The following is a 27,624-nucleotide window of genomic DNA, read 5'->3' on the forward strand; positions in this document are numbered from 1 at the left end:
TGTCCATAAGCTGCGTGCCCTGTTTATATTGCCTCTGCAATGATGCAATACTGAGCAAGAAGCGTCCGTGATCTGTGGAAGTATTTGGCTGGATGGCTTAGACCACGGAGAATGGGAATGCTAGCAACCCAAACTATCAAGCCCTAACTTCCCAATCCAAACCATTTATTACTCAGCTGTTTATTAAAACATTCAGTTTGGGACATAACTTGTTCTTTTTGGCTTTTTTTTTTTTTTTTTTTTTTTTGGATGGAGAAAGTTCCTTACTGGAAAAAAAATGTAGTTTCTTTGCAGAAATTAGATTTCATTGAAAATCCAATATTCAGTTGAAAAAGGACTTTGATAGGACTTTTTGATCAGCTCTAAAACTGTCTGTAGAGGTGAACCATGCAACTCTGGGGGGTTATCTGGTCATCAGTTATCCCACTGATACAGCATTATTAAACATACGCTCAAGACCCTGCTCTTCGAAGCAAAGGTTTGCTCAAGACAGGAAAACCGAGGTGGTTCTAAAGTCACTTACCCAATGCAATTTATTTATTTTTATACATACGAAGTAAAACAGCTCTAGCTGAAAGCTAAGACCTTTTTGTCTTTGGTCAATTTTCCGACGGTATTTTGCAGTATTGCTATGGAGGAAAGGGCCAGAGACCAGGTGATTTCTAAGCAACAATCAAGAAAAACAAACACGGTAATGGAAAATGAATGGTGTATAGAAAGAGTCGGCCGCCGGTTATTTAAGGACAGCTCTGGTAGCTAAAACTAGTTAGGTATCTGTCTCCCTAAACCTACGCCTAGCTCTAGCTGTATTTGGCGATCGGTTCTTTTTTAGGTGTCGGTGACACCTGAACCCCACACACCCAACCGCACAGGTAGCCAAACCCCCCCTGTTACCATCTCCGCTTCGCCCCTCTCAGAAAGAACGGAAGAGAAGCGGCGGCAGAGCTCTGCCCGCCTGAGGTAAAAAGCCCGCCCTAAACCCTGCTTCAGAGGCGGGATGGCGGCTGGCTGCCCAGAAAGGGGCACGGGCGCTACCTGGGCGAGGAGGGGAAAGAAGGAGAGGGAGAAGGAGACGGCGCGGCTCGCTCGTCCCGCCTCTGCCGGGCCCAGCGCCGCCCGCCCTTCCCCTCAGGCCGCCCCTCGTCCGGCGAACGGCCGCCGGCGCTACCTGCGCCCCCGCCGGCCCCTCCTCGCTCCCGGCGGCAGGGCGGAGGCGGGCCCGCCGCGCCGCGCCGCTTATTTGACTCCGCGCCCTGGGTCCCCCGCACTCTCTCTCTCGGCCCTCGCCATGCCGAACATCGTGCTATTCAGCGGCAGCTCCCACCACGACCTCTCCCAGCGGGTGGCGGACCGCCTCGGGCTGGAGCTGGGCAAGGTGGTCACCAAGAAGTTCAGCAACCAGGAGACCAGGTACGCGGGGGGGGGGCGGCCCGCATTACCTCAGCTTTACCGCCGAAAAGACGAAATCATCTCCGTTTCGTGTGTGGCCTTTCCGTAGGTGAGGGGGTTTAAGCACAGGGTGATGATGATGGTGGTGCATTAAATGCTTGAAAAAGAAGTGAGCCCCGGTCAAATCACGCTTCAGTCCTGCGTGAGGGTCATACAGCTGCCTCGGCTGGCTGCTGGGAGTGCAGGCGCCTTGGGTTCCTGGCCAGCCAAACGCAGACAAGCGACTCTGGTAACGGTGCAAAAAAATCCGGCGTGAAACCCTGAGGACGGCTTGCTCTCCTTGGTTCTCGGCGAACGTGCTTGCCAGGGCTTTTTGTACTATTATTGCCTCCCTTCATTAGTTTGCCGTCTTAGCTTTCTGACCCACCTGTTTTATGTACCCGTTTTTAACAAAGAATTTTTAGTTGAGGTGACAGCTATACGCTCATCCCGTGAGCTCGTACGACTGTGCAACTGCTTTTCTATATAGGTGTATGAGACTAGGCTGCCAGCTGGTTCTGAGGCACAAGTTCCCGACTGTAAGTGGCTGGCTAGTGTCTGAGGCTATTGTATGTTTATTTTTATCTGCTCTTGTTCTGAATCTCCCGAACAAGCGTGTTTTCGTTGCTTCCTTTGAAAGATTAACATGGTGTATTCTAAAATTGCTCTCACAAAGCTTGTCTTTCTGTTCTGTCTATGTTTTTGCATTCTCAGTTTAATTGCTCTTGTTCTAGTTATGCTCACTGGCATTACTGGAAACCCTCTTCCATTGGTGTTTATGCAACCTAATGTTTGCACACTCTAACCCTCCTATTCACTCCTGATTAAATGAAGGTTTAAATCTTCTGTCAAGTCTTTCCAACCCCATACTCACTTTATTGCTCTTTGATCTCTTTTCTGCATGATAAAACTTAACTTGTGTATTTGGTTGCATGACTTTCTTGCTAACTTATGTCTAATTTTTTTTAATGTTTGTTCTCCAGGGACACTTATCTTTAGTTCTGCTGTTTGCTGTGTTTTAAGCAGAGATTAATCGATTTAGATTTCATCCGAGGTAGAAATTTATCTCCAAAGTTTGCATATTTATTTTATGAGGTGAGCTAATTAAATTCTAGGCTTCAGGATACAATAATCTCTAATCTATCCTTCCGCTTATTTTTCCAGGTGTGCAATATTGGCCTCTGCCATTAAACAAGTAGGTAGTGGTGACTGCAGCATGTCAGTGGTTTGGCTAATCTAGCAGTGCCAGTTTATTTTCTTAGGCAAGTAAGGATGTAGTGTGGTATAGATATGAGGAATGTATCTAATCTAAACATTATTTCTGGTTGCTTCTGTTGCAACACTGCGAGACCGACATTGTCATCTTTTTTTTTTCCCCCCCCCCCCGAACTTAAAATGCCTTAACACTGTAAATCTTTCAGTGTTTGCTTTTGTTTTCTCTTTTACGACTTCATACTTTTGAGATTCTAAAATTAAGTTCTTGTTTCCCCTTCGGTGAGTACAGTTGTACCCACTATATAATGTTTTAAGTGGGTAATCTTTTCAATATCCTTAGCAACTTATTTCAGGATGTTGGCCTTCCAGTTTTTGTAGACTGATATTCTTGATTAAAAAAAATCAGCAACAGTGATAAGAGAATTCCTCAATGTATTTGAAATTATCATATCACCTTTAGCTGTAGTTTATTTATGCTGTAGTGGTCCTATCCTGAGGCATCTGGATTTTAAGCCTGGATGGCAAAGTTTCTCTGTGTGTGTATGTAAGCAAAAATTTATTTCTTCCTATATAAAGATAATCCAGCACAGTCTTTTTTTTTCTTATTTTTGATGCATTTTTAAATTTATAAACAAGTGTATTGACATTATGAAATACCTTTGCAGTATTGCAGAATACTAGAACCTGATAGTTAAAATGCTCAAAGAACCTTAAACCTTCCCAATGGCACTTGGGCAAACCCCTGTGCAAACAGATAAGCCTGGGCCTGAGGGTCAACAAACTCTTGCTTTGTCAGATCTGTTAAGTTAGCAAGTTGCAGAGAAGATTCACCTTTCGTTAAAAACTCTGTTTTGCTGTTTGCTGCATTCTCTTAAATGTAAATTATGTGTAAATTGATAAATGTGTGCAGCTCCAGGCTTAAAACCTTGACAAAGGGTCCTAGCTGGAAACCCTTTACTTGAGAAATGCAGTGAGTTTGGCTTGCAGAATAGAGTGGAGGGAAGAGTCACAAAGTATTTTGCATTATATTTCCACTCAGACGGGTTTTAGGTCTCAGTCCCAATCCTTAGCAGATGTAAGTGGGTTTGAGAAATGAAAGCTGTACCCTGAGGTTAGCCGGGGATAGGAACACCACTGACAAGCACTGTGACTAAATGGTCAGGTACGTTCCCAATTCCAGGACATTTAAAGTGGGAAAAGTTTCTCTTTTTTATTTATGCTGAGACTAGCATATCTGGCAATATCCCTGTTCTCTTCTGATTTAGGTGTTCGGTATTCTTGCAGGTCTGTAACTGAGAAATCTAGTCTGTGCTAGAGGAAGTGAGATAAATTGCTGGTAGACTCGACCACTGCCCCATTTTTTTTTCTCCTTCCATCTAAACTGTATGGAAATGCTTTCCTTTAGCTGACTACCAAAATCAAGCAACCCTAACTAAAGCAGTGAGAGAGCTCCTCAATAATAACCTGGTTGTGGAAGATAACTCGGTTTAGTATTCAGAGCTTGTGTGTCACTTAAGTGCCAGCCACAGTGTCATAGTAGGAGCTTGGGTGGTACCACCTTCTCACTTATCTGGCAAAAAGTTAGGGCTGCAGTGGGAGCTCAGTTTATCATCTTCAAACCCCACAAGCAACTGTCATCAGAAGAGTTTGGCAGGCCAGAGAAAGAGGGAAGGAATGGAAGTCCTTAAACAGGCATGGCTGTTGTAGCCTCAGCATCGTGAAACTCTGGTTGACAGACATGTAACAGAAGTGTACAGATATTAAGTGCTCTTAAATTTTTCACAAGATTGTTTCCAAATACACTGAGGTGGCATTTAATTATAGTTGATACACAACTAAATCCAAGTGCAGGTATTTTTGCTGAGTCAGCTGATTTTAAAAAATTATCATTGAATGTACATCACTTCTTAAATAAACATTTTCTTACAATATATGATATGTTTGCTTTTCTAAAGACTGTTTATTTTAACTGTCCTTGAAATACTTGTTATTCTCAAAATGGAGAAACTGGAGTCACATATGCATCCTCTTACACACATCTCTCCCAGTGGAAGAAGTTAGTGCTCCTACCCATTCCTGTGAGTTTTCTTGCTTCTTTCTGTCAGATTCACTGGCTGAAATACATCGACTGATCCATGAGAAAGGGAATTGAAGTCCTGCCTGGCACATGTGAATTTGGAGGCTGCCTACCCGCAGCCTTATTTAGCTGCTGAAGATGGGTTGTGTCAGAAACACTGACTGAAGTGTATGTTGCTCAGCTTTTACAGACGAAAATACGGGTTGACTGCAAAGGGACATTGTCCGCTGTATGGGAAAAGCTGTGTTGTTATGAGGGCCATTTGTTTGTAAGTAAATAAATAAAACTGTTATCTTGGACTGAAATTTAATCTTGGAAGATAGGGGAAAAAATAGCTGGTATTTCCTTGGAGAATTCTTACAAGGATGGATGTGAGTCTTTATTTCATACAAAGTGGCGTAATGAAGACAGTTTGTTCTATGAAGTAAAAAATTGAAAAAAACAGGAACAAACCTGGAAACTCTGGTATCAGTGCTGTACAATTCAGCACTGGGCTGTAACGTTTCCATCCCATCTCCCCTTCAGCATCCTTCAGCTCTTCTACTGCAGTTGTCTTGGATGAGGGATGACCTCGCTACATCTTCTGTACCCTGGTTCCTTTGGGTTCAGCTGCTGCAGGGGCCAGGAGCTGTATCACCCTTATTGGAGTGGATGGTTATGGTGTTTGCAGACCCCTAATCATGGAGTAAGCAAACTCAGGTGATAAGCTGGTGTTCAGTCAGCTGAAGGTGGCAGGGATTAGGGACGTGCTGGGGTGCGAAGTGTCTCTTCAGACTGCCCAGCCACTGAGCGAGTGATTGGCAACCAGGGTGGTTGTGCTCTGCCCACGGCGGCGGAGGCAGCCGTTTCCCCCGTTACCTGCTTGCTTATCCTGTTGTGAGCAGGGGGAGACTGGAGAAACAGATTTTGCCGGCTTGGTTGAATGAGATAAAAATTGTTTCCGGATTGCATGTTGTATGTGTTTATATAGGGAATTGAAGATGCAGCAAATATGGCCATTTATCACATTGTTCATTGCTCTGAATCGGAAAAGGCCCCCAAAAGCTTCAAAGCTTTTGGTTTGAGACTTCCACTTTGACCTTGCTGTATACTGTGCACGTTTTACCTTTAAGTAGCTGCTAAACGCTTGAAATCTAAAACCAACAAACAACCCGTGTGAATAATGGCTGACAGTCTTGCACGACCCTAGCTGCAGAGTTTGATACTCGGCCTTTGAAGACTCTCTGCATGTGCTCAGGCTTGACCTTTGTTTCCAAATTTCTGAAGGTTCCTTTCAGACTGCACGTGGCTCAACCCAGACCTGCTCGAGTGAAGGTGTTTTCCTCTCACGGTGCCAGACTGTGAGCCATGGTGGAGGGTAGGACGGTATTTCCCGTCTTGTGGTGCTTACCGTGCCAGTGCCCACTATTAGGATGGGGCAGTTGTCAGTGAAGATCTAGTTGGGGGTTGGTCTTGGAGCTGTTAATCAAAGTGGAAGAGCTTAGAGTTGAGGGGAGACCATGGGTGCCAGGAGGTACGGCATACCTACAGATTTAAAACCAACCCTGGCATTTTTATTGTTTCTTTGTTGCTTTGGGCTTTGCTGGTACCCATCTTGTCATACAACACCACGGCAGTCGAAATATTTGCCCAGTAAGTTGGAGGTCTTGTGTTAAAAGACTTTACTCTGCAAAATGTGTTCCCAAAGGTAAAAGGTCAAACACAGCCCTCTGCTTAGTGCCTTCCATTGGCTGGGTTTCAATGAATTGCAAGTTCAGCATGTGGATTTTTTTGATTATTTTGAGATATTGATTCTTTTTGCACACTGTATGAGGACTCTAGACCTTAAGTTTTGGCCTCTTCTCTGGTTATTAAAAGTGCCTGAAGTACACATCTGCTTTATTGGCACCTAAATTGCTTGAGAACTCTTGTAAGCATGGCTGGAAGCTTAATCTGTTGTAATTATTTAAAAAGGTACATAAAGTCCTTTTAAGTGCATGATTTGAACAGGATCCTAGTTACGAATTTACGAATTTACATTATTTACCATTTTAGTTGGGCTCTGCATACTTATTCCCTTGCTTCCCCACAACTGTGTTGTGTTTTTTTTTTTTTTTTTATTTAGGATGTACAAATTTAAAATTCCCATCTCTATAAGCTCTGCTGGGAGTGTACTATAAATCTAGCTCAGAAGGAGCTCAGCCTGCTGTTACTCCTGATTTTGAGTTTCGCTTAATGGATGCTTCAGCCATTGAAATATGTTTGTAGTGTAAGTGGATTTTGAGCTTTATCCTTAATTCATGGTAATTAGTCTATCCAAGTTGCTACTTATTCATTGAGCTCTCAAATCAGGTTTTGCAAGGTGAAGGGAGATAACAACACTCAGACTTGGTTTTCATCATGTCCTGTCTTAAGTGTGTCTTTCCCAGCTGGAACCTTGTGCTTGTGGATTACAAGCAACTGGCTCAAAGTTAATTACTTTTGTGAGCTATTAATTTCTATTATTTTTTACTTTAAAACACAATTGTGTGCTGTCAGGGCTTTTAATGTACGGGTTCTGTTGACTCTTCTTCAACGAGAAGTTTATTTAAACTGAGTGTTACCAAATAGCTGAATTTGATTAAATTGCATAAAACAAACAGAGTTTGTAATCTTGAGCTTGGTCTTGTGTCCTTCCTCTGTGTCCTCACTATGTGAAATTGTTTAAATAACCCCCCAAACAGTTAATTAGGTCATGATATCGATGGTCTAATCGGAATTTAGTAGTAATGTTGATAAAATAACTGTCACAAAGTTTGACTGCTGTTAGCTTAGTGTTCTCTAATAGATATTTGAGGTACAATACTTCAGATGTCTGATACTGTAGTTTATAGTCTCTTACTGTTTGCTTGTTTGTAGCTGAAGGGGGGAACACATGACAACACCAAAAAAAACCCCAAACATCACCCCCCCCCCCCGCCCCCCCAAAAAAACAAAAAGAAAAAACACCCAAACCAAAACCCTCTGTGTCTGTTGGTTGAGTCTACACAGTACCTCTCAATACCAATCTTTGAGAAGGAGGATGGTAAGAGATACTGATCTGTTGCACAGCTGTCTCCACTTGATTGGGAGAAGATCTCTGTGCAATAATTACATTATACTAGTCTCTGGCACCTTTAGCTGGGTTACCCATGAGTGCTATGCAAGTATTAATTTAAGCTTGATTTATTTTAGTCTGCACATAACTTCAGTGTCCAGTAGAAAAGGTCTTTCTATATACATATACATGTACATTCACATTTCTGTGTGCCAAATAAGTATGTCATTCTGGCCTGAAAAGCATAACCAAATTTTTTTCAAATGCACCAAGAGAGAAAGTAGCAGCATTTTCATTTTCTAAGTTGTTTACAAGATGAAAAAGTTATTGCTAGTCCAAGGTCATTGAGAAGATGATAGTTAATGGCAATGGAAGAAGCATCACTTCAGGTCCATTGTATTAACCAGATCTATATTTATCTCAAAGTATATTCCCTGACCTTGTGAACCTGTTATTTCTTAGCAGTGTGCGTAGAAATAGCTGGGTTTTAAAGGAGAAAAACAACTCTGAGTGTTACAATTCAGTGTTCTTTGTATATATAATGAACTTTAAGATTATGCATTTTTGTCATTCATCAAAGTTTTTTTCCTATTACATAAGGTGTCTGTGAAAGTAGTGCTCACTTCCCCCCCCCTCCCCCCCCCCCCAGGTACTGAAATCTTATTCTGCCCTCCTTTGTCACACCAGTAACATTCTCCCCTGAAAACTGGCGGTGTTTTCTTCTTAGTCTTTCTCTACTTTCTTCTCCTTTGTAATGGCTACTAGGTTAATTTCCAGAACTGGAGTGTAACTTCACAGTCTGGGGTTGAAAGAGGTGCCATAGAGCTTTTGCATGTGCTGGTGGTCTTTTTTGGACCTATTCCAATTATGGAATATACTTAGTGTCTTGCTGAACTTAAGTTATGTCGACCAAAACTTTTCAGCTCCAAAAGGGAAAACAAACTAATAAAATATTTTGATCAAAACAGTTTTCTCTGAACAGCCCTATTTTGTTGATCAAAAACTTGGAAAGAGAAGTAACAGTTATGTGATCAAAATATTGTGTCTCTGTGCCACGATGAAAGTCTCCAAAAGGTTTCCTGGATTAACACCGACATACCTGCAGATGACACTGTCCCTGACCACCTCTGCCCTTCGAGATCCTGGTGTTTGCTAGATGGTTTGCTTGGGTTTGCCCTTAAAAAATCCTGCTAGTAGCATCCTTAGGCAAAATTAAGGACTAAAATGAAGACAGGATCTTTTTATAGCTTGTTTGGGACTGCAGAGGAGTCGAATAGGGGAGCTGAGACCATGGACTCAACTATCTTGATGGTAATAAATCAAATGTTTGCATATCATTAAGATGGTTTTTAAGCAGTAAATTCCTTTCTGTGATTTGTAGCTGCAGAAAGCTAATGAGTCTTACACAGCACCCTGAAAGCTGATAAACGAAAGTTGTTCAGACTGTATTTGCCTAGAATAAGCCTCAGCGTTGAAGGACCCATCAGAGAAACTATTCTACCCACATCTGGGCCATTTGGATGTTTTCCAGCTAGAAGCTTTTGCTTATTTGTGGCTTGGGTAGAGGTGCAACCTTTTTAAATAAGGGCCCAAGATATCTTGGTGTTTAATAATTAAGACTTAGTAGAGCATGGGTTTGAAAGGTCTGATTGCCTCATTATTTAGGAAGTCTGTATGTTTCTTGTACGTCGTGCATGGATCCAGGGAAAAATGGTTAGTCTGCTGTTTTTATGTATAGGTTTTGGAGTAACAGGTGTGAAAAGTTAGTGTGGTTCAACAGTAGATTTCTCTTGCTTGGGTCTAGAATGGAAAAAGAATCCACATTCAAGTGATTTGTTTTAATTTTCCTGTTTATTTATAAGCTTTATTTAATTTTTGAATTCTGTCGTGTGAGCAGTGATCAGTGTGAGAATTTGCCTGTGGAAGAATAAAATAACTCTTAGATACTATCATAAGGAACCAAAGCATGTAAGCACAGTTAGAGCAAATAGAACAGCTGACACAAAATGAGGGCTGCTGATGAGCAGCCTCTTAGCTTTTCTCTAAGATTTTCTCTTTTTTAAAAAAATTACTTTACTTGGACACCATGGTGTCAATTATAACCAGACTTCTGTTTTTGGGGTGTGGCTTGATACTTCTTTCTTCTAAAATGCAGTAGTTTCTTGAATTTAGTAACATCTTAATTATCATAGAAAAATATTTGCCCTATTAAGGAGGTATTTTGATGTAGGTAGTATTTAGTGCTCTAAAGTTGCCTCTGTTTTTTCTGTACTTACGATCTAGGTTATTCTTCAAATGGCCATCTCCTTGGGAGATGTCAAAGACACAGAATATACAGACTAAACCAAAAAAAGTAGTATTAAATCTAATAACAATGTGAGCTGCATCAGTGCTATAGGCATAATTACATGTTGGTTGGTGCTGACCTTATGAAGAACATTTAGGCTGGAGTAAATTTTAGACTGGCTTATATTGAAATAGACTTTGTATCAAGGGGACAGTTATCCAAATGACTGTAAAAAAAAAAAAAAAATTAAAAAAAATCTTATTCTAAATTGGGATAAACCTATGAAAGCTTGTTAAAACAACTGTTTTTTTCTATTCTTTAATAATACTTTTCCAGTATTTCAAGTGTTTAACTGGTCATCCCCTGCTGTTTCAGTGTAGAGATTGGTGAAAGTGTGAGAGGAGAAGATGTGTATATAATCCAGAGTGGCTGTGGAGAAATAAATGACAACTTAATGGAACTGCTCATCATGATCAATGCTTGCAAGATTGCGTCATCCTCCAGAGTGACTGCCGTAATTCCATGTTTTCCGTATGCCAGGCAAGATAAGAAAGACAAGGTAGGTAAGAACTGTGTAATTTCAGAAGGTTTTTTTTCAGCTTGTTCACTTTAAATTTTTGGAGATGAAACATATATTCATAAACATTTAGGTGATTTGAAAGATTGGCTTTTTTCATCCTTTTTTGTTAAAATGTTCAATTATTTCATGTATAGGTGAATGTGTTTCGATAATTGACACACCTTCAGTTTGTAAAAGTAGGTACATCCCATGTGTGTAGTATATTGCAGAATACTCTGCTAGCAAACCTCACCTTGTAGGACTGTTTTTCCTGCTTTTTCTAGCTGCTTTTTAAATTTTTTTTACCACTATATATGAAGAGAGTACAGCCTTTTAAACGTTTTAATTGCATGGAATTAAATCCTAAATTTGAACTGCTGTAACCATTCGTAGGTGGGTTTTACCCTGTATGGTTAAACAGAGAGCCAAATGGAAGGAACTGATTAAATCTGCCATGCATAACAGTAATCAATAAAAACTTTATTTTATGTGCAAAGCAGATTAAAAAAAAAGTTTTTATATCTGTGATAATTATTTTTATTGATGCAGACCAAAAATTATATGGAAACCCCATATTCTTCTGATCGTAGTGCCCTTTTCCTGAATTTGGTCTGCCATAACTGATGAATGTACCATTTCAGCCAAGTTGATAACACAGTAACAAACTCTGTGGCAAGCGAGGTTGATTTTAAAAAAGACAGAACTAAACTTTCCTATCTCTACTATATATACAAAAAACTTCTAATATGTTATGTGAATGTTACTTTTATTTAAACTCACTTGAATAGAACTAAAAAGAATAAATGTGAAATTGACTTTTAAGATTGAATTGCAATGGTTGTCTTTTTGGAAAATTGCCCCTCTCCGATACTTCCCATAAATGGACTGCCCACTCCCTTTCCCTTTGGGGACCAAGCAAACCATCCTGAAAGCCTTCTGTTGTTTACATTCTTTTATATTAAAACATAGCAGGACTGAGAAGTAATGCAGAAGCTAAAAATAATAGCAGGTATTACAAAATGTGTAATCCTCAGCCTGTGATGTCTGAGAACAAAACTAAATACAGAAAAGTGGTTTTTCCAGTATACTCATTCTTTAAGTGCAGGCTCTCTAACACCATACTAATATTATCAAGACCCACTTGTTATACTTCCAAAAATGGAATTCCGGAGTTAGTAGCTCCCTGTTCTTTCCCTGCATCCTTTGGAACTTCATTTTTGGTGTGTTTCGTATTGAAAAGTGCTCTCCCTTGATCAGGAGAGCTGAAAAACTTTTTTATCAAAAAAGCTTGAAAGGGAAGCAATAAACACTTTGTTGAAAGGGAAGGAAAGCATCTCGCTATGTTTTTATTTCCAAATTCATATTGGGAGATTCTGTTGGACCATCCTTTAAGTTTTTGGTGTGGGAAAAGTATGAGTTTGTCCCAAGTTTTCCATGCATCTAGGCTATGACTTGTCAAGGGCACCCAAAATCCATGGGGCAGACTTCCAAGAGACACTTAAAACCCACAGTGTGGTGGCCCAGCGTGCCACCCAGGAGCATTTTGTCTTCTGGAAAAGCCATGTGAAGATGGGTAGCCTAGGAAAGTGATTTTGATTAACAGAGATTTTGAGCATTGTTCCAGACTCTTCTCTGGACGTCACTGAGTTCTCCTCCAATTCTAGGCAAGCCATTTCTTTTTTCTTTTTTTTTCTTTTTTTTTTTTTTTTACCTCTGTTTTGCAATTGAGAAAATGTTTGCCATCTTTGGAAATTAACCTTGGTAGTTGACCTCCATGTTGCAAAATAAGCTATAATATAGCTGTCAACATTGGGCAGCTTATTGACAGGGAGATCTTCCCCCCTGCTGTTGGATTGCATCACATTGCTTGGTCTTTGACCCACGTTGAGTGCACAAGCTTTGTATGCTGCCTGAAGTGTCAGTAAAGTGCCAGCCATTTTCTTCCTATGGTTATACACCGATTTTTCTTCGCTTTGGTGAAAGATTTTGCTGTAGTTTGCTTGACTATGAACTAAAGCAGTATAATCTTCACTAGCTGGATGCTGTTTTCTGGTTTGAATTTGAGTTGTTGATTTTAATCCATAAAGTACTAAATAAACTGAGTCCTTGCTGCTTGAAATAACCCCCTATTCTTCATGCCTCTGTTGCAGTTATGATCGCTGAGAACAATGAAAGTGTCCTTGATTTATTTATTCAAGGAAAGGGCCTTGCAATAAAAAAATCGTATTCTGAACAAGGCCTGTGTAATCCACTCTGGAAATTTTAGCATTAAACCTGGACTAGCTTTAAATGAGAAACAGAGGTTTAAGAAAAAAAAAAAAAGGCTTGCTGAGAATCATAGAAGAGCTGGTAAATTAATTTAGATGCAATCAAGTGCTGCCATAAACTAGAATACTTCTGATACACAAGGTAGCTAATTTAAAATTAGCTCAGGTGTATCTGTGCTTCAGCCATAGTTACATTTATGCATTCTCTAATTATGCTAACCTACTAAGCCGTGGGCAGGACACATTTATGTAGGTGCTGCAGAGATGCCTTGAGATAAGTTAGAAGTAGAGTGACAGGCGAGTTTGGTGTTCTACAGCTCATGTAACTTTGTTTTTTTGATTTGTAGAAGGGGTCCGTGGAGCGTTGGGTAGGTATCCTTTTTTTTTTTTTTTTAATCTAACGCTATGCATTTCCATTAATATGGCCTTAAAGGGTGAAACTTACTGGGTTACATTATGTATAACTGGGAACATTTTCATTTTCACTTCTTGATTTCAGTTGTGTTTCACCTAGGCCATGACAGTAATCCTGTGGAATAATTTGCCACTAGAAAACTCCTAGCTTCTAGTTAAAAATTTATCTGGACGTTCAAGATAATGGCTGTCAACTTCTGAAACTTCAAAGCATATCTCATTTTTGAAACGATAAATTTAGGTAATACATTAGTGAACATTCAGTATCCATACACTTCACAACTGGCTTTCTTGGAAGTGACAGTTCCAGTTATAAATCTTTGGGGTTTCTTGGGGTTTTTTTTATAATTTTTTTTTGTTCACTACGCATGTGATGCATTTTGAGCAAGACAATGTAATAAGATGCTTAAAGGCAACAGAGCTTTAATCTTGATGGACAGCTCTTACTTTCAGCTATGTGTCCTTCGCATAGTTAATCTTGTGAGGTTGCTTATATTAGCTTTGTGGATTCCCCCAGCTCACCTGTGGTAATTTTAAGAATTGTGAATAAATTTGTAATGCATCACAAAGGAAGAAATCATTTTTATAACTTCTTATATGTAAGTGGGGAATTTGCTTAGGAACTAGAAACTTAGTGATTTTTTTTTTTTACAATTTAGTTTCTGTACATAATGTAATGTTGCGTTTCACACTAATAATTCTGAAACTAACCTCAAATTTTGTCAAAGAATGGAACAATGAATACTGTGAATCTCTTTTGTGTTCTTGCCTCTCTGATCAGAAGCAAACCTTTCAAACTCCAAGATAAAGAAAATCTTGAGTTCTCATCTACCTTTGTCATCCAAGTTTCTGAATAAAGAGGCCAGGTTATCTGAGGTTCCCATGAATATACTTCCTTTGATTTTAAAATAATCTTCAATTTGGATCATATTGTAGCACAAAATTTATTTTCTATGCAAGCAATCAAATCTTAAATCCTTTTGTCGTGTGTTTTCTTTTAATGCACAGTTTTGTGTAAAGGAAACTGTCAGATAGCTGCAAACTTCATTTGTCTTAATCTCCTATTAGCCCATTCTGGAAAAACAGGTATTGGTGTCTGGCTATCTTTCCTTGCAAGACCCTCTGTCCATCAACACGTAGGCAATCTGATGTGTGCATGTCTGCTAAAACAAGTTACCTAGTGGTAAAACCTTCAAGTTCTTCCTTCTGGGAAGGCAGCCTGCAAGGCCAGCAGCTGAAAGAAGTACCAACTGGTAACGTATACATTAGTATTTGATGCAGGAAAGTATTTTGGTTTTTTTGTGATGGTGATAGTCATGATATTGATACATGAAACAAGCTAAGTGGCATTCACATTGAACAGAAATGGAAAAAAATAAAAGCAAAATTCAGTATACTGGATGGAGTGGAAGTGGCAAACCACATTCTGGGAAGAATGTGATTTGCCTTTAGGAGCTAGCCTGAACTAGTTGCTTGTTTCTACTGGAGGGGGTGGTCTGGATTTGCCATCTTCTTTTCCCTTCTCTTCCATTTGAGCTGCCTCATCTGGCTGCTGTGGGTTCAGACAAGTCCCGGTGTACAGCACAAAGGAAGTGGTGGAAGTGTATATTTCTGGAAATAACCAGAAAGCTTAGGCCGACTTGGACCTTACAGAACTGAACTTAAATGAGAAGCAGCATAGTCCTCAGTAACTGGAAAATCATCCATGCTGAAGCGCTAATGGTAGCAAACTCTTACGGAAGATACATGCATCTGAATTGCAGAGATCTGGGGAAGTGCTGGCTGTTGCATATATCTTCTGTGTATCTTACACAGACCAAATGGTGGTGATGTTCTGTGAAACACAAAAACCAAAAGGGATGGTTTTCAAAACAAAGAATTTCTGTAATAATGGTGATAAACTTGATCCAGCTATAAGAAAGACTGCAATATCTCAGTTTCTTTTCTGGAAGTATGTTGGCCATCTGCAGGTTAAAACAAGAGAAATGCCGTTTCCACCTAAATTAGCAAAAGTTTTGAGGAAAATACTGGCTGCTTGATACGACACAGACAGAAAAGTATCTGCATTAAATTGGCAGCGTTTCAGCTTATTTTGGGTTATGCCCTTGAGCATCAGTGGAAGGATACTCTGTAATTGTGTGTATGGGGTGGAGTGAGAGGGGGTTCCTAGGAGGCCAAATGAGGCTGTTTGATAAAGAGATGCAGCAGAAGAGAATACTGTGCCAGCAAAAACCAGAGTTGACAGCGAGACGGAACCTCTGAATAGCAGTTCTGCCTTCACGCTAATGTTATTGCCAGCTATTAGCCTTATTTAAAGATTGGCAAAAAGAAAACAGGAGGTTTTGTTTAGTACTTCTGTTACAGAGAAAGCTGTCTAGGGCAACATAGCTTTTTTCAGAGCTTAAAAAACTGAAAAAACTTTGGAGTCGCTCAAAAGAAATGTGAGGTATCCTCCAGTCATGATTTTCCATCCTTTTTTTTTTTTTAATGTTGCTGTTTGTTCTAAATCCTTGTCACTTTTAAAAAGTTCTTGACAGTGGCATTAACTTTGCTAATTAGATTTTTGCTGCTCTCTTGTTCTTTCCACTTCTCTGTTTTTTTCATCCCCCCATCCCTTTTGGGAATTCTAGACTCCTAATTGCATCCAACAATTAAGCCTGAATTAGCAAAAAAGAGTAAATAAATAGGCCAGGGTGGAAGACCCCTGCCAACATGGATCTGTTACAAGCTTTACTGTATCATGAAGAAATGCTTGATGCTAACTTTGTTTTAAAGCAGTGTTTTCAAAAGCTGGGTTCACTCTGCCTTCAATCTTCATTTTTGAAAATGTTTTTTTAGAACAGGATAGTTGCTTGAGAGTTGGATTTTAATGTAGGGTAGTGACATAGAGAAATGGAGATTGTGTGTCTTTCTGCTATAGAAAAGCTAGCTGAAAGTTTTAAATAGAAGAATTGGAAAAACATATTCCCAGTTTTATCTGCTTCTAAGTCAGTCTAATTACTACAAAGCATTATTAGGCACACTGTTCAAGCTGATTTAGATATTCCTACACGTTTTGCTGAGTTTCAAAACCCTAGTAGCAAGATCAGCTATTGACAGGCCAGTCTGGCGAAAGTTCTGGTGCGCTTCATATCTAGATTCCAAATATTCTAAAGGAAAAATCAATAAAAGCAGCTCATTTTCTGACTCCTTGCATCTAGTTGAAATCTTTTTAAAATTTAAACATTTGTGCTTTATTCCTTAGAGTCGTGCTCCAATCTCTGCAAAACTTGTTGCCAACATGCTGTCAGTTGCAGGGGCTGACCACATCATCACCATGGACTTGCATGCTTCTCAGATCCAGGTAACTATCAGTTCTCACTAACTATGCCTAGGGTCTCTACTGAGTTAATGTGAAAGGCTAATATTAATTCTCTGTTTTTTCTCATTGTTTTGAAAGGCTATGTACAGAAGTATAATTCCTAGGGTTCAGAGAAAGTCTCGGTACCTGTTTCTAATTAAATTCCCTTTTTGAAAGAGACCAGCCTTGATTTTATGGGGTGATTTTGCAGGCACTTTGAATACTTGTGTGTTGGAGACTTCAGTGGAATTTGTCAGATCTAGGGTAAGAGTTCCCAGAACATAAAATATACTGGTTTGGGGCAAATTCTCTTAATCTTGGCCTAGTCAGAGATTATAGTATTGCCCTAGATAGTTTTGTTGTTACAGCCAAGAAGACAATATTCTCTTAAGAGAAGTGGAGATGGTGGCTGGCAATCCTTAGCGGGCTTACTGCTGAATACAGCAAATCGCAAAACTCTTTCCTCGGACACAGAGCAGACATCATTTGTCATTCTCATGTGTACTTCTCTTCAAGATATCTTTTTTTTTCCTAGAAAATACCTTCTCTTCCAGTTCTGGTATTCTGTTTAATCAGAATTTCCCATTATGCTAGATGGCTGTCATGCAAATAAAAAGCAGTTTCATTTGTGGTTTAACAGAGATTTCTTGTCATTGGAACTTGCACAAAAAGAAAGATTCCATTTTTGCTGCTCGAGTAATACTAACGTGAATCTTCCCCACGCTGAAATACTACCATTCATGTCAAGCAGTTGAAATTTCGTGGAAGTTGAGTATTACTCCCTGGATTTTTTGAGAGATTTTCACATGCATGAATTTCCTTGAGTGCTTGAAGATGGATCTTCTTTTCTGATTTTTATATAATTTGAGAACAGCTGTTCTTTATTTCACTACTCTTGGGTGAGATTTTGAGGGACCTTAATATTTGTCTAACTTCTGCTGCATCTGATACTAATATCAGAGGGCAGAATTAGGTGAGTGTAAAATACTAATTAAAGTTCTACCATACATGAAAGACAAAGGCTTGATTCTTTCCCTGTGTCTTCATTGCAGGTAAGACATAAACATATATTCACGAAATTCTTTCTCTTTCGGACTAGGGATTCTTTGACATTCCAGTAGATAACCTGTATGCAGAACCTGCAGTGCTGCAGTGGATTAAAGAGAACATTCTGGAGTGGAGAAACTGTATCATAGTCTCACCTGATGCAGGTGGTGCAAAAAGGTATTATACAAGCCTAAAACTGTTAGTTTTCCATATTGTTAGTGGTTAATGAACTAGTTTATCTAGTTGTCATTTTTCTTCTGTGGATTGTGCAAGATACAGGGTACATCACTGATGAATCCAACTGCATTGTAAAAATAGAACAGCTAGTTCTTCCGGTGTTGGTCATGCTTGAAAACATCCAGGAGCTTTCTATACTCTAAAGAAAATCTTTTTCTCTCTCCCTGGATATGGCCTCATTAGCTGAATCCCTCCGCAGGAGGGAAGAGATTTTTCGTGCTACTTGCTTCCTTAGTCCAGTTGCTGCACCTCTTCCTGCTTCGCTCTGGAATTGCCTAAGTTTCCCTTCTCTGTCAAAGCGTATGGCCTATCCCCAGTGTACCTGCTGGCATTTAGGTAAGAGCTTGCTTGAGTCATGGGGGTTTTTTTCTTTATGTTATTGCATTCCAGCTATATACTTTTTGACCCCAAGTTATGGACTGTGAATACTAGGAAAAGGGAGTGAAGTTTTGGGTTGAGTGGCAACAGGTGAAAACGGAAAAGTTAGTTCATTGGAGTGTTTCTTCATTTGCAGCACATGTTACTCATTTAGTAGACTATCTTTTATTTGCTATCTATTCAGTATAAACTAATGCAAAAGCTCAGCAGCACGCTGGCTGGTGAGGTGATAAAGCATGCCATTGAGGTGAAATGCAGGTTTTCTTGGTCATGCTGCTGCTACAAAACTGAATGGGAACAAAGACAAATGAAGTAAGAATCCTGTAAGCCCAGACTAATTTAAATGTTTGGAATGTAGTATGGGGAAAAATGTGAAAGACTGTTGTAATTTGATTTTTAACTGGAAGTCCTTGGGTCTGTTATGAGTATTCATGTTCTAATAATCAGTAGGAAAATGAGACTGATGAGAACCCCATAGTTGTTCCTGTTTAGATTAATCAAGTTAAAGATGTGAAGAATATAAACTATAGAAAGCATTTTAAAATTCAGATAACTTAACTAAATTTCTTTGTTCCTATCTGAACACTTGTTTTCACAGTTTTTGGTGTTTGGGTTTGTTTTGTTTTGTTATGTTTTAGAAACAAAATACAGCCTTTGCTTAGAATTCAAGTCAGAAGACAGCATATTTTCACCTACCAAATATTTTTATATTATCAAGTTGATCATAAGAGGGGTTTTTTGAGAATCACTCTCACTGTATTTAATATAGATAGGTAGTCTGTCTTTGGTACCTTTCTGTTGTAATGCAACCAAGCATTTGCTGGTGAAGTAGAGGAAGATGTTGCTTTCAATAAATTCAGAGCTGCTCCTTCACCTCCAGTCATGTAATGTAAAGAAAATGGTCTGGCCCTTCCATTTAAAACATGTAGACCTTAAATAATACTTGGGTTAATGAAAAGCGAATTGAATGTGAAGAAAGTTTGTCTTAAAATTTAAATCTGTAAGAATTAAATTCTTCGAAAAATACATGTTCTTGCACTCATTTAAAATATCTGAATGCTTTTTTGTTTGTTACTATTTGCTTGGTGGGTTTGGTTTTTTTCCCAGCTGATTAAATTCTGTGACTGAAACAAGGCATCTTAATGCCTCTGAGGTATTGAGACTTGCTATGAAATTACACTATTGTTCACAAAAAATGCCAAAACATTTGGGTTTTTTGTTTATTGCCCAGCTGTGAAATACAGTAACTAAAAACTCCTTCATATTTAAGTGGTAAACAAACAAAACTGTATTCTCTATTAACTGTGCATGTTAATAACCTTGCTAACAACATTCTAAATGTATTCTAAAAAGACAGGCCACAAGGTTGTGCCAGCATAGAAGAAGAATAGTATTGTTTATTCCTGTGTCTTTATACCTACCAGCTCTGGTATACTTAAAAAAAAACCTGAAAAAAGCAATCAGAAAGAAATCTGTAACAAATTAAGTTTGTTATGGGAGGTTTGGCCACCAGAGGTCACCTGAATAGTTTTAAAAGATCTTTGGCAAGGAGATGTATTGCTAAGGGAATTACTAATGAAGTAAGCTACTTGATTACTAGTCAAGTACTGCTAAAAGAATTGTTAATCACTATTAACTTGTTTGGTTTTTCCCTTTGGTTTGGTTTTACACTCCTGCAATCGTATGTTCGGTTAGGATGTTAAAGTGCACACTGCTATAGGCTTAGAATTGAGGTTACCTCTACCTTACATTATCTAGTGTGATTAGGTCTTGCAGCAGCTTAAAAGCTTGTGAATAGCTGAAATGTTTTCAAAGTCAGGTACTTAATGACAGAAAACCAAAGTCAATTCAATAAAAAAATCAATTTCTGGAGTATAGCTTAAGACTCTCTGGTTGTATTTATTAGCAGTGAATTAAGATTGTTTCTAACCTGTCTCATTACTTGCAAAAGTTTGTGCTGTGGCAGTCTGAAAGCCAGGAAACATAAAAACTGTGTTTTATGATAAATACATGGGTATGGCTCTCTTCTTTCTTTTAAAATAACTCTCTAAATGAGGTGTATTTCTTCCTGTAACTTAGGGTTACTTCAATTGCTGACAGACTGAATGTGGAATTTGCTCTCATTCATAAGGAAAGAAAGAAGGCAAATGAAGTGGACAGAATGGTCTTGGTTGGTGACGTGAAAGACAGAGTAGCAATTCTTGTCGATGACATGGCTGACACATGTGGCACGATATGTCATGCAGCAGAAAAGTAAGTATTATTATGAACTGGCCCACTGTCTTGCTGTACTGTAGTCTGCAGACAGCCAATGAATGCAGTTCCTGTGTCCTGCATGCCTATAACCCAACCTGACCTTGGTAGCATGAAGTCACTCTGATCCTTGAGTCTATAGGTCACAGTCCTGTGATCAAGCTGCATCCTTCTTAGAACGTGGAACTGAGAAAATATTTACAGAAATATATTATCTGTATTTAGGAAGAGGATGGAATAAATAAAAAGTCATACACTTGGAAGGGAGTTGGGTCGTCTAGTGCATTTTTCGGTTCCAAGGCAGAAACAACAGACAAAAAATCGTTCTCTTCTTAAACCTCATCATGGAGTCTTTCCACTCTCCTTAGGCAATATTTCACAAAGCTTTACTAGATTTAACATTGGAAAGTATTTTCTCCCCAGTGTTCAATGTGTGTTTAATATTAATCTTTAATGTACATCTTCAGTATAAAACTACTTGTCCTTTTCATCTGAGGAGGTGAGAAGAAGTTTTTCTGTGTTTTGTCCGGAAGTTAGTTGAAGAGTGTTCTCATTCCCCTCTAAACTAAGTAACTTCAGTTTATTCAGTCTTTCCATCTAGTTCCTAGACTTCTGTTCAGTTGTTGATGCCAGATTCATCCAATTCAACTGGATTCTTTCCAGTTGGTCCACTTCTTGAAGTGGAGTGTGTGAATGTAGACCCACTATCTTACCTGAGGCCCTAGCAGTGCTAAGTAGAAAGGATTACTTTGTGGTTTTCCAGCTGGCTTTATGCTAGTACATTTCAGGGTAGTAGTAGGGGTTTTTCCACAGAAGTTGGCTTTATTGACTGCACTGAACTTTGGTAATATCTGTAGCCGTTAAACAAATTGCTGATTCTTGAAATGATTCATTCTTCCTATTGCTGTAGCTTCACAACTCTGTATGTGTGGCAGTAACTCTAGCTTCAGAATCATCTTGACAAATTGGAGAAATGGACTGAAATTCATTAAGAACAAATGGGAGGTATTACAGTTGGGCAACACTGGACTTAAATGCTCCTGCCTGTCCACTCACTCATATCCAAACGTGCTACCAACTTCAGTTTGGGAGGTCAAGGACTACAATCTAAACGTGGCCAGAGCCCTGAGATTTTAAATCTTCCATTCAAAGATCTTGTATGTTGATATTATTTATAGCAAAGCCTACTCCCATATGATTGTAAGTAGTGCACATTGGAAGTGGGAAGGATCTGCTGAGGAGCAAGACATGGGAATGTTTTAAATTGATGTTGCTGAACATTTGCTGTAGCATTGCTAGTCTTGGATGTAATCCTTTCTAAAGCTAGTATGTCTCAGTTGAGAACACTTTGAATTTATATTCCTGTCCAATATATTTGTAGACACTATGAGAGTATCGAATAGTCTTGCATCCAAAACAGCTCCATGTGGTACTTCCTGCCTGACTCTGTTTGAATCATAAAGGTCCTTTCCAACCTAAATGATTCTAAGATTAAGTCCAGCTGTTAACCTAGCACTGCCAAGTCCACCACTAAACCACGTCCCTAAGTGCTACATCTACACATCTTTTAAATACCTCCAGAGATAGTGACTCCACCACTTCCCTGGGCAGCCTGTTCCAATCCTTGACAACACTTTTGGTGAAGAAATTGTTCCTAATATCCAATCTAAACCTCCCCTGGCACAACTTGAGGCCATTTCCTCTTGTCCAATCATGTTATTTGGGAGAAGACTCACACCCACCTTGCTACAACCTCCTTTCAGAGGAGTTGTAGAGAGTGAGAAGCTCTCCCCTGAGCCTCCTTTCCTCCAGGTGAAACAACTCTGGTTCCCTCAGCCGCTACTCATCAGACTTGTGCTCCAGGCCCCTCACCAGCTCGGTTGCCCTTCTCTGGACACGCTCCAGCACCTCCATGTCTGTCTTGTAGTGAGGAGCCTGAAACTGAACACAGGACTCGAGGTGCGGCCTCACCAGTGCCCAGTACAGGGGGACGATCGCTGCCCTGCTCCTGCTGGCCACAACATTTCTGATACAGGCCAGGATGCTGTTGGTCTTCGTTGCCACCTGGGCACACTGCTGGCTCGTAATTAGCCAGCTGTCAGCCAACCCCCCCAGGTCCTTTTCCATCACGCAGCTTTCCAGCCACTCTTCCCCAAGCCTGTAGCGCTGCATGGGGTTGTTTTGACCCAAGTGCAGGACCCGGCACTGAGCCTTGTTGAACCTCATACCGTTGGCCCATTGATCCAGCCTGTCCAGATCCCTCTGTAGAGCCTTCCTACCCTCAAGCAGATCAACCCTCCCTCCCATCTTGGTGTCATCCGCAAACTTACTGAGGGTGCACTCGATCCCCTCGTCCAGATCGTTGATAAAGACATTAAATAGAACTGGCCCCAGTACTGAGCCCTGGGGAACACCACTTTGTGACCAGCTGCCAGCTGGATTTAACTCCATTCACCACCACTCTCTGGGCTCGTCCATCCAGCCAGTTTTTTTACCCAGCAAAGAGTACACCCATCCAAGCCATGAGCAGCTAGTTTCTCCTGGAGAATGCTGTGGGAAATGGTGTCAAAGCAACAGGGTGAAGCTTAAGAGAGCTAGACATTACTGTTTGCGGTTTGTAGTAAAGATCATCCTGTGAGTTTACAGGCTTTAGTTGCAGGCTTGCTCTTTGCATCTAGATAAAAAGGATGTCAATACTTGTGGTATAGGGATTCATACAGTCTTGCGTTTCTTTTCACTTTGATGGAAATTTGGTGGAATTTTTCAGAGATGTGCAGTTGTTTGCTATCTGCATGCTAATCTGTATCAGACCCCAAAGTGTGCTTCTGGGCTGTGCCCTTTGCAGATCAAAGTCACAAACTGCCTAGCCAATGTTTTGGTTTTGTGGGGTGGTTGTTTTGGGGTTTTTTTATACTTCTGTGTATAGAGGAAGTTAATCCCTGTCAAAAAGGAGGCCTTTATTTCTTCCGTGTTATGAAAGAAGCACTTCTTTATTTACCTACAGTAGATTTCTGTAGAACAAATTCTAAAACCGTCAGAAACCTTCAATGTATCTGCAGTGTTCACTAAGAAAGATGCTTTTGCTTGAGTGATGCTGCCTTATGTCATGTTCTTGGTATGAAGTAGTGCTTTTCATTAATGCTAAAGCTAGGTGGGATGTACTTTGTGCTTAATTAGACTTGCTCACCAAAATACTTTTTAGACCTCTTTTTATCTCAGCAACCTAGATACATATCAAGCAGATGAACTAAGAAATATATTTTCAGATACAGCAGATGAACTTGTTTAAGTACACACTCACCCTGTTGTAGTGCATCTTCCTTGTAGGTTGCAGCTACTAAATATAATGCTGAGAATTCCCAGAAAACCTTGATTCTGTTGAGTCATTCAAAATGAGGTGGTGTTTCTGTGTTTTTGTCTTTCTTCCTATCTTACTGTGCTTATGCTATGATCTGATAAAATACCGCTCTTTGGGGCCTCAGTTTGTAAGACTAGAAAAGCAGCTAGGACATAGCTGAGCGGCTGGAGGCAGAGAGGCCAGTCAAAACCGAATTAAGGATTCTGACTCATTTACAAGGTGTTCTAGTTCTTTGATTTTATTTTTTTTTTTTTTTACTCCTGTGCTGCATCATTTCACTGTGCGCCTGGATCAGCAGCATGTCTTCCCACAACCTTGCAGCAAGCTAGGCTTTTAATCATTAACACTTCTTCTTCTTCAGAAACTCTTTCCAAGCAGAATTGTTTGAATTGCAAATGAAAATAAAGGTGGACAATAATGGAGGCACAATTGAGTTATGAATACTGCCATCCAACCTACTTCATTTTTGCCTGGTAGAAAACTTGTACTGGAATTCAGTTGTATGTTGTGCCGATATGGTCAAAAGTGCAGCGTTTTAGATTAGTTTCACTGCTACTGATAAGTTTCTTATTTAATTAGAACTTATTTATTATTTTTTGTGAGACTTATTTGTATAACCTGAAAAAACTTAAAATTCTCTCTGAATTATTCTGTAGATATTTGTGTCATCCCGTAGCTTCCAGGAGGAATTTGTGTGTAAAATGTATTTTAGAGATTTGTATCTGGCTTCATCCATAGCCATGTATGTAAACATGCATCATAGCATACTTTTCCTTTGTGTTCTATTAGGTTAGTATCTGCTGGAGCCACTAAAGTTTATGCCATTCTTACTCATGGCATCTTTTCTGGTCCTGCCATTTCTCGGATTAATAATGCATCGTTTGAGGCTGTTGTGGTAACTAATACAATCCCCCAAGAAGAGAAAATGAAACACTGCCCAAAAATTCAGGTACAGTGGTGGTTTTGTGTCATCTGTTTAAACTCTGGATTTGTATTTTTACTGTTCACTGATGCTAGAATTTGTGCCTTGAGAGGAAAATAATATTCTAAAATACAGTGCTTGCAGAACATCTTGCTAAAACATGCCAAAGAACTGTTTTAAGGGGATTCACATAGGACAATAGAGTGTTGCAAAGTATTTTGTATTTGCAACAGATTGAGTGTGCCTGACTGAAAGTGTGGCAAATGTAAAATTGGCTTGGGTTTTTTTCTGGTTTTTTTTTTTTGATCAATATTAATCATACAATATTCGAATATAGGAACTTAAGTTAGTTATGTTATTGTGGACGCCACAGAAACCTTAGACAACTTCTCTTTTTTTTTATTATTTTTGAAAATACACTAATGAAAATGCTCAAGATAACAACGTTTCTTTTCAAAAACCAAACTGAAAATACAAAGCTGACTTACCGCAGTAGCTTTTACAGGAGATTGTTCTGGGAAGTCACGTGTCCCTTTTGGAGTTTTTCCTTAGTATAGAGTGGAGGAAAGCATAAAAGATTGTGGTTTTTAATGGAACATTGAATTTTTAAAAAGCTTAATATTTATTTGGTATTTATTGAGACAAGGCAAGCGCTTAAAAGGTATACTTCCCTTAAACTGTATTTGTGTCAAGTGGACACTGCCATCTGATGGCTAGAATAGTTTCTTTTTCACAACATGCCCTGCGCCAGAAGTGTTCAGCAGTATGCCTGTGCAGCAATCTTATTCAATGCTTTCTTACTCAATTTTTGAGTTTGTATTAATGCAGTTCTGATGTATATGTGAATTGGACTAATTCTTTAATGTTATTTTTACTTCCTAGAAGAGGTAATGGAGCACAATGGTAAATTGAATGTTTGTTCATATGTTTATAAACTGTATAGTTTATTGTTCTTGGTATCCCATAAAATTTATCTTCATGATTTTTCTTTCAGTTTATTGACATTTCCATGATCCTGGCTGAGGCAATTCGAAGAACACACAATGGTGAATCTGTGTCTTACCTGTTTAGTCACGTCCCCTTGTAACTGCAGGAGATTCCACTGTATCTTTGCAAAGGTCCCTTCAGCTAGCACTGTTTTTAACAATGCATCTCAACCACAAGAAATTAGTATCTTTGTACAATTCCAGAGCTTGTATGTTTAATTATTATATTTGTCTTGTAATTACCATTTGTTCTTTGTAAATGGGCAATAAATCTCTGTCTGGCAGAAACTTTTTGAATTCCCTTGAGAGTCTGAAAGTCTTGTGTGTTGCCTACGTTCTCTTTCATGGGCCTGTCCTCACTTTCTGCTAAACTGCTGCTTCGGATCTGTTTTTCTATACAGCACTACAATCTATTCATAGAACATAATGGGATGTACGCATGTAAGATCATTTTCTGTCTTAAGCTAAATGCTGCAGGCTTGGGTATCTTGCATCTATTCATATGTCAGGCAACCAGCTGTTGGTTTGTGTTTTGTTATCTTTAACTACCATGAATAGTATTTTGTAAGCCCTAACAGAATGTAAACTTCATGTTAATTTTGAGGAACTGTTGACACATCCATAGTATTAACTGTTTCATACACTTAATATTCTTTTTTTCCACAAGATCTACATGGCTGCTGTCTTCTTTCGTAAAGCTCTTGTTACATTACATCATTTGCTTAACATCTATTCTGTGCAGTTACTGTCTTCAGTTGTAAGATTAAAGTTTCAGTATTACTGAGATGATTCATTTCATGTGTTTCAATAATGAGGACCAATCTTTAATCACGAGCAGTTTGGCTTAAATTTCATTTTTTCCCTGTAGTTTTTGACATTCCTTGATTGTGATCATATGAATCATTTCATAGCAGTTTTCCTGTTAATATTGTGAAACTTCACTGTGCAAGGTCCAAACATCAAATTTAAACACACTTTCTTTTATACAGGCTGGTCTCTACCCACTTTTACTTGATTAAAAAGTATCTGAAAATACTTCTTGTTTTTTTCAAACTGCACAGTCAATAGAGCTTCAGGTTTCTATTACAAGGTACCACAGTACTTTACTGTGCAGCCAGTGGACTATGGTAGACTAGCTAGTCTTGAATACTTTAACATTGGAGAATTAAAATCATTATGGAAACAGTTTTGCTTTTGTATGCTGAGAAAGCTTATGGTTAAGTACTCGTAATGCAGTCAGTAATGGATTCTGGAGGGAAAAAAATCTAATGTTGTAATTTTAGGTATTTGAATCCTTCTATGTCCCAGTGATAGGACACGTGGGAATGGTTCAAAGCTGTGCCAGGGGAGGTTTAGACTGGACTGTTTAGATTTTATACAGTATACACCAGTATAAGTATATACTATACAGTATACACAGTATAAGTGGCTTAAATGGAAGCATTTTTTTAAATGAGAGGGTGGTCAAACACTGGAACAGGCTTCCTAGAGAGGTGGTCAGTGCCCCAAGGCTGTCAGTGTTTAAGAGGCATTTGGATAATGTCCCTAATAACATGCTTTAACTTTTGGTCAGCCCTGAATTGGTCAGGCAGTTGGACTAGATGATCGTTGTAGGTCCCTTCCAACTGAAATTATTCTGTTCTATGCTATTCTCTGAATACCAGGCGCCTTTAAGCAAACAGTTTTAACCTGTTGTAAACACCAAATGGTCAGTCTTGGCACTGGGGTAGCCTCAGCTTTCAGAAATGGGAAAGTCTTATTTCTGTCGTGGTAGTGGCTCCCTCAGCCATATGTCAGCAAA

General features: G+C 39.3%; 1 protein-coding gene across 2 annotated transcripts; it reads left to right on the plus strand.

The window, feature by feature from the left end:
* Window positions 1-1,259: 1,259 nt before the first annotated feature.
* On the plus strand, window positions 1,260-26,120 carry PRPS2 (phosphoribosyl pyrophosphate synthetase 2). Of its 2 annotated transcripts, XM_049834652.1 has the most exons (8): window positions 1,260-1,410; window positions 10,438-10,621; window positions 13,236-13,256; window positions 16,547-16,645; window positions 17,742-17,866; window positions 20,384-20,557; window positions 24,705-24,864; window positions 25,832-26,120. In XM_049834652.1, the coding sequence occupies exons 1-8, from the start codon at window positions 1,289-1,291 to the stop codon at window positions 25,922-25,924; spliced, it is 978 nt and encodes a 325-aa protein (XP_049690609.1). In that variant the 5' UTR covers window positions 1,260-1,288; the 3' UTR covers window positions 25,925-26,120. The 2 variants fall into 2 exon arrangements, with proteins under 2 accessions (XP_049690609.1, XP_049690610.1); XM_049834653.1 differs by lacking the exon at window positions 13,236-13,256.
* Window positions 26,121-27,624: the final 1,504 nt, after the last annotated feature.

Source organism: Accipiter gentilis, chromosome 31 (assembly GCF_929443795.1).
Source record: "Accipiter gentilis chromosome 31, bAccGen1.1, whole genome shotgun sequence".
In the NCBI taxonomy this organism is placed as follows: Eukaryota; Metazoa; Chordata; class Aves; order Accipitriformes; family Accipitridae; genus Astur; species Astur gentilis.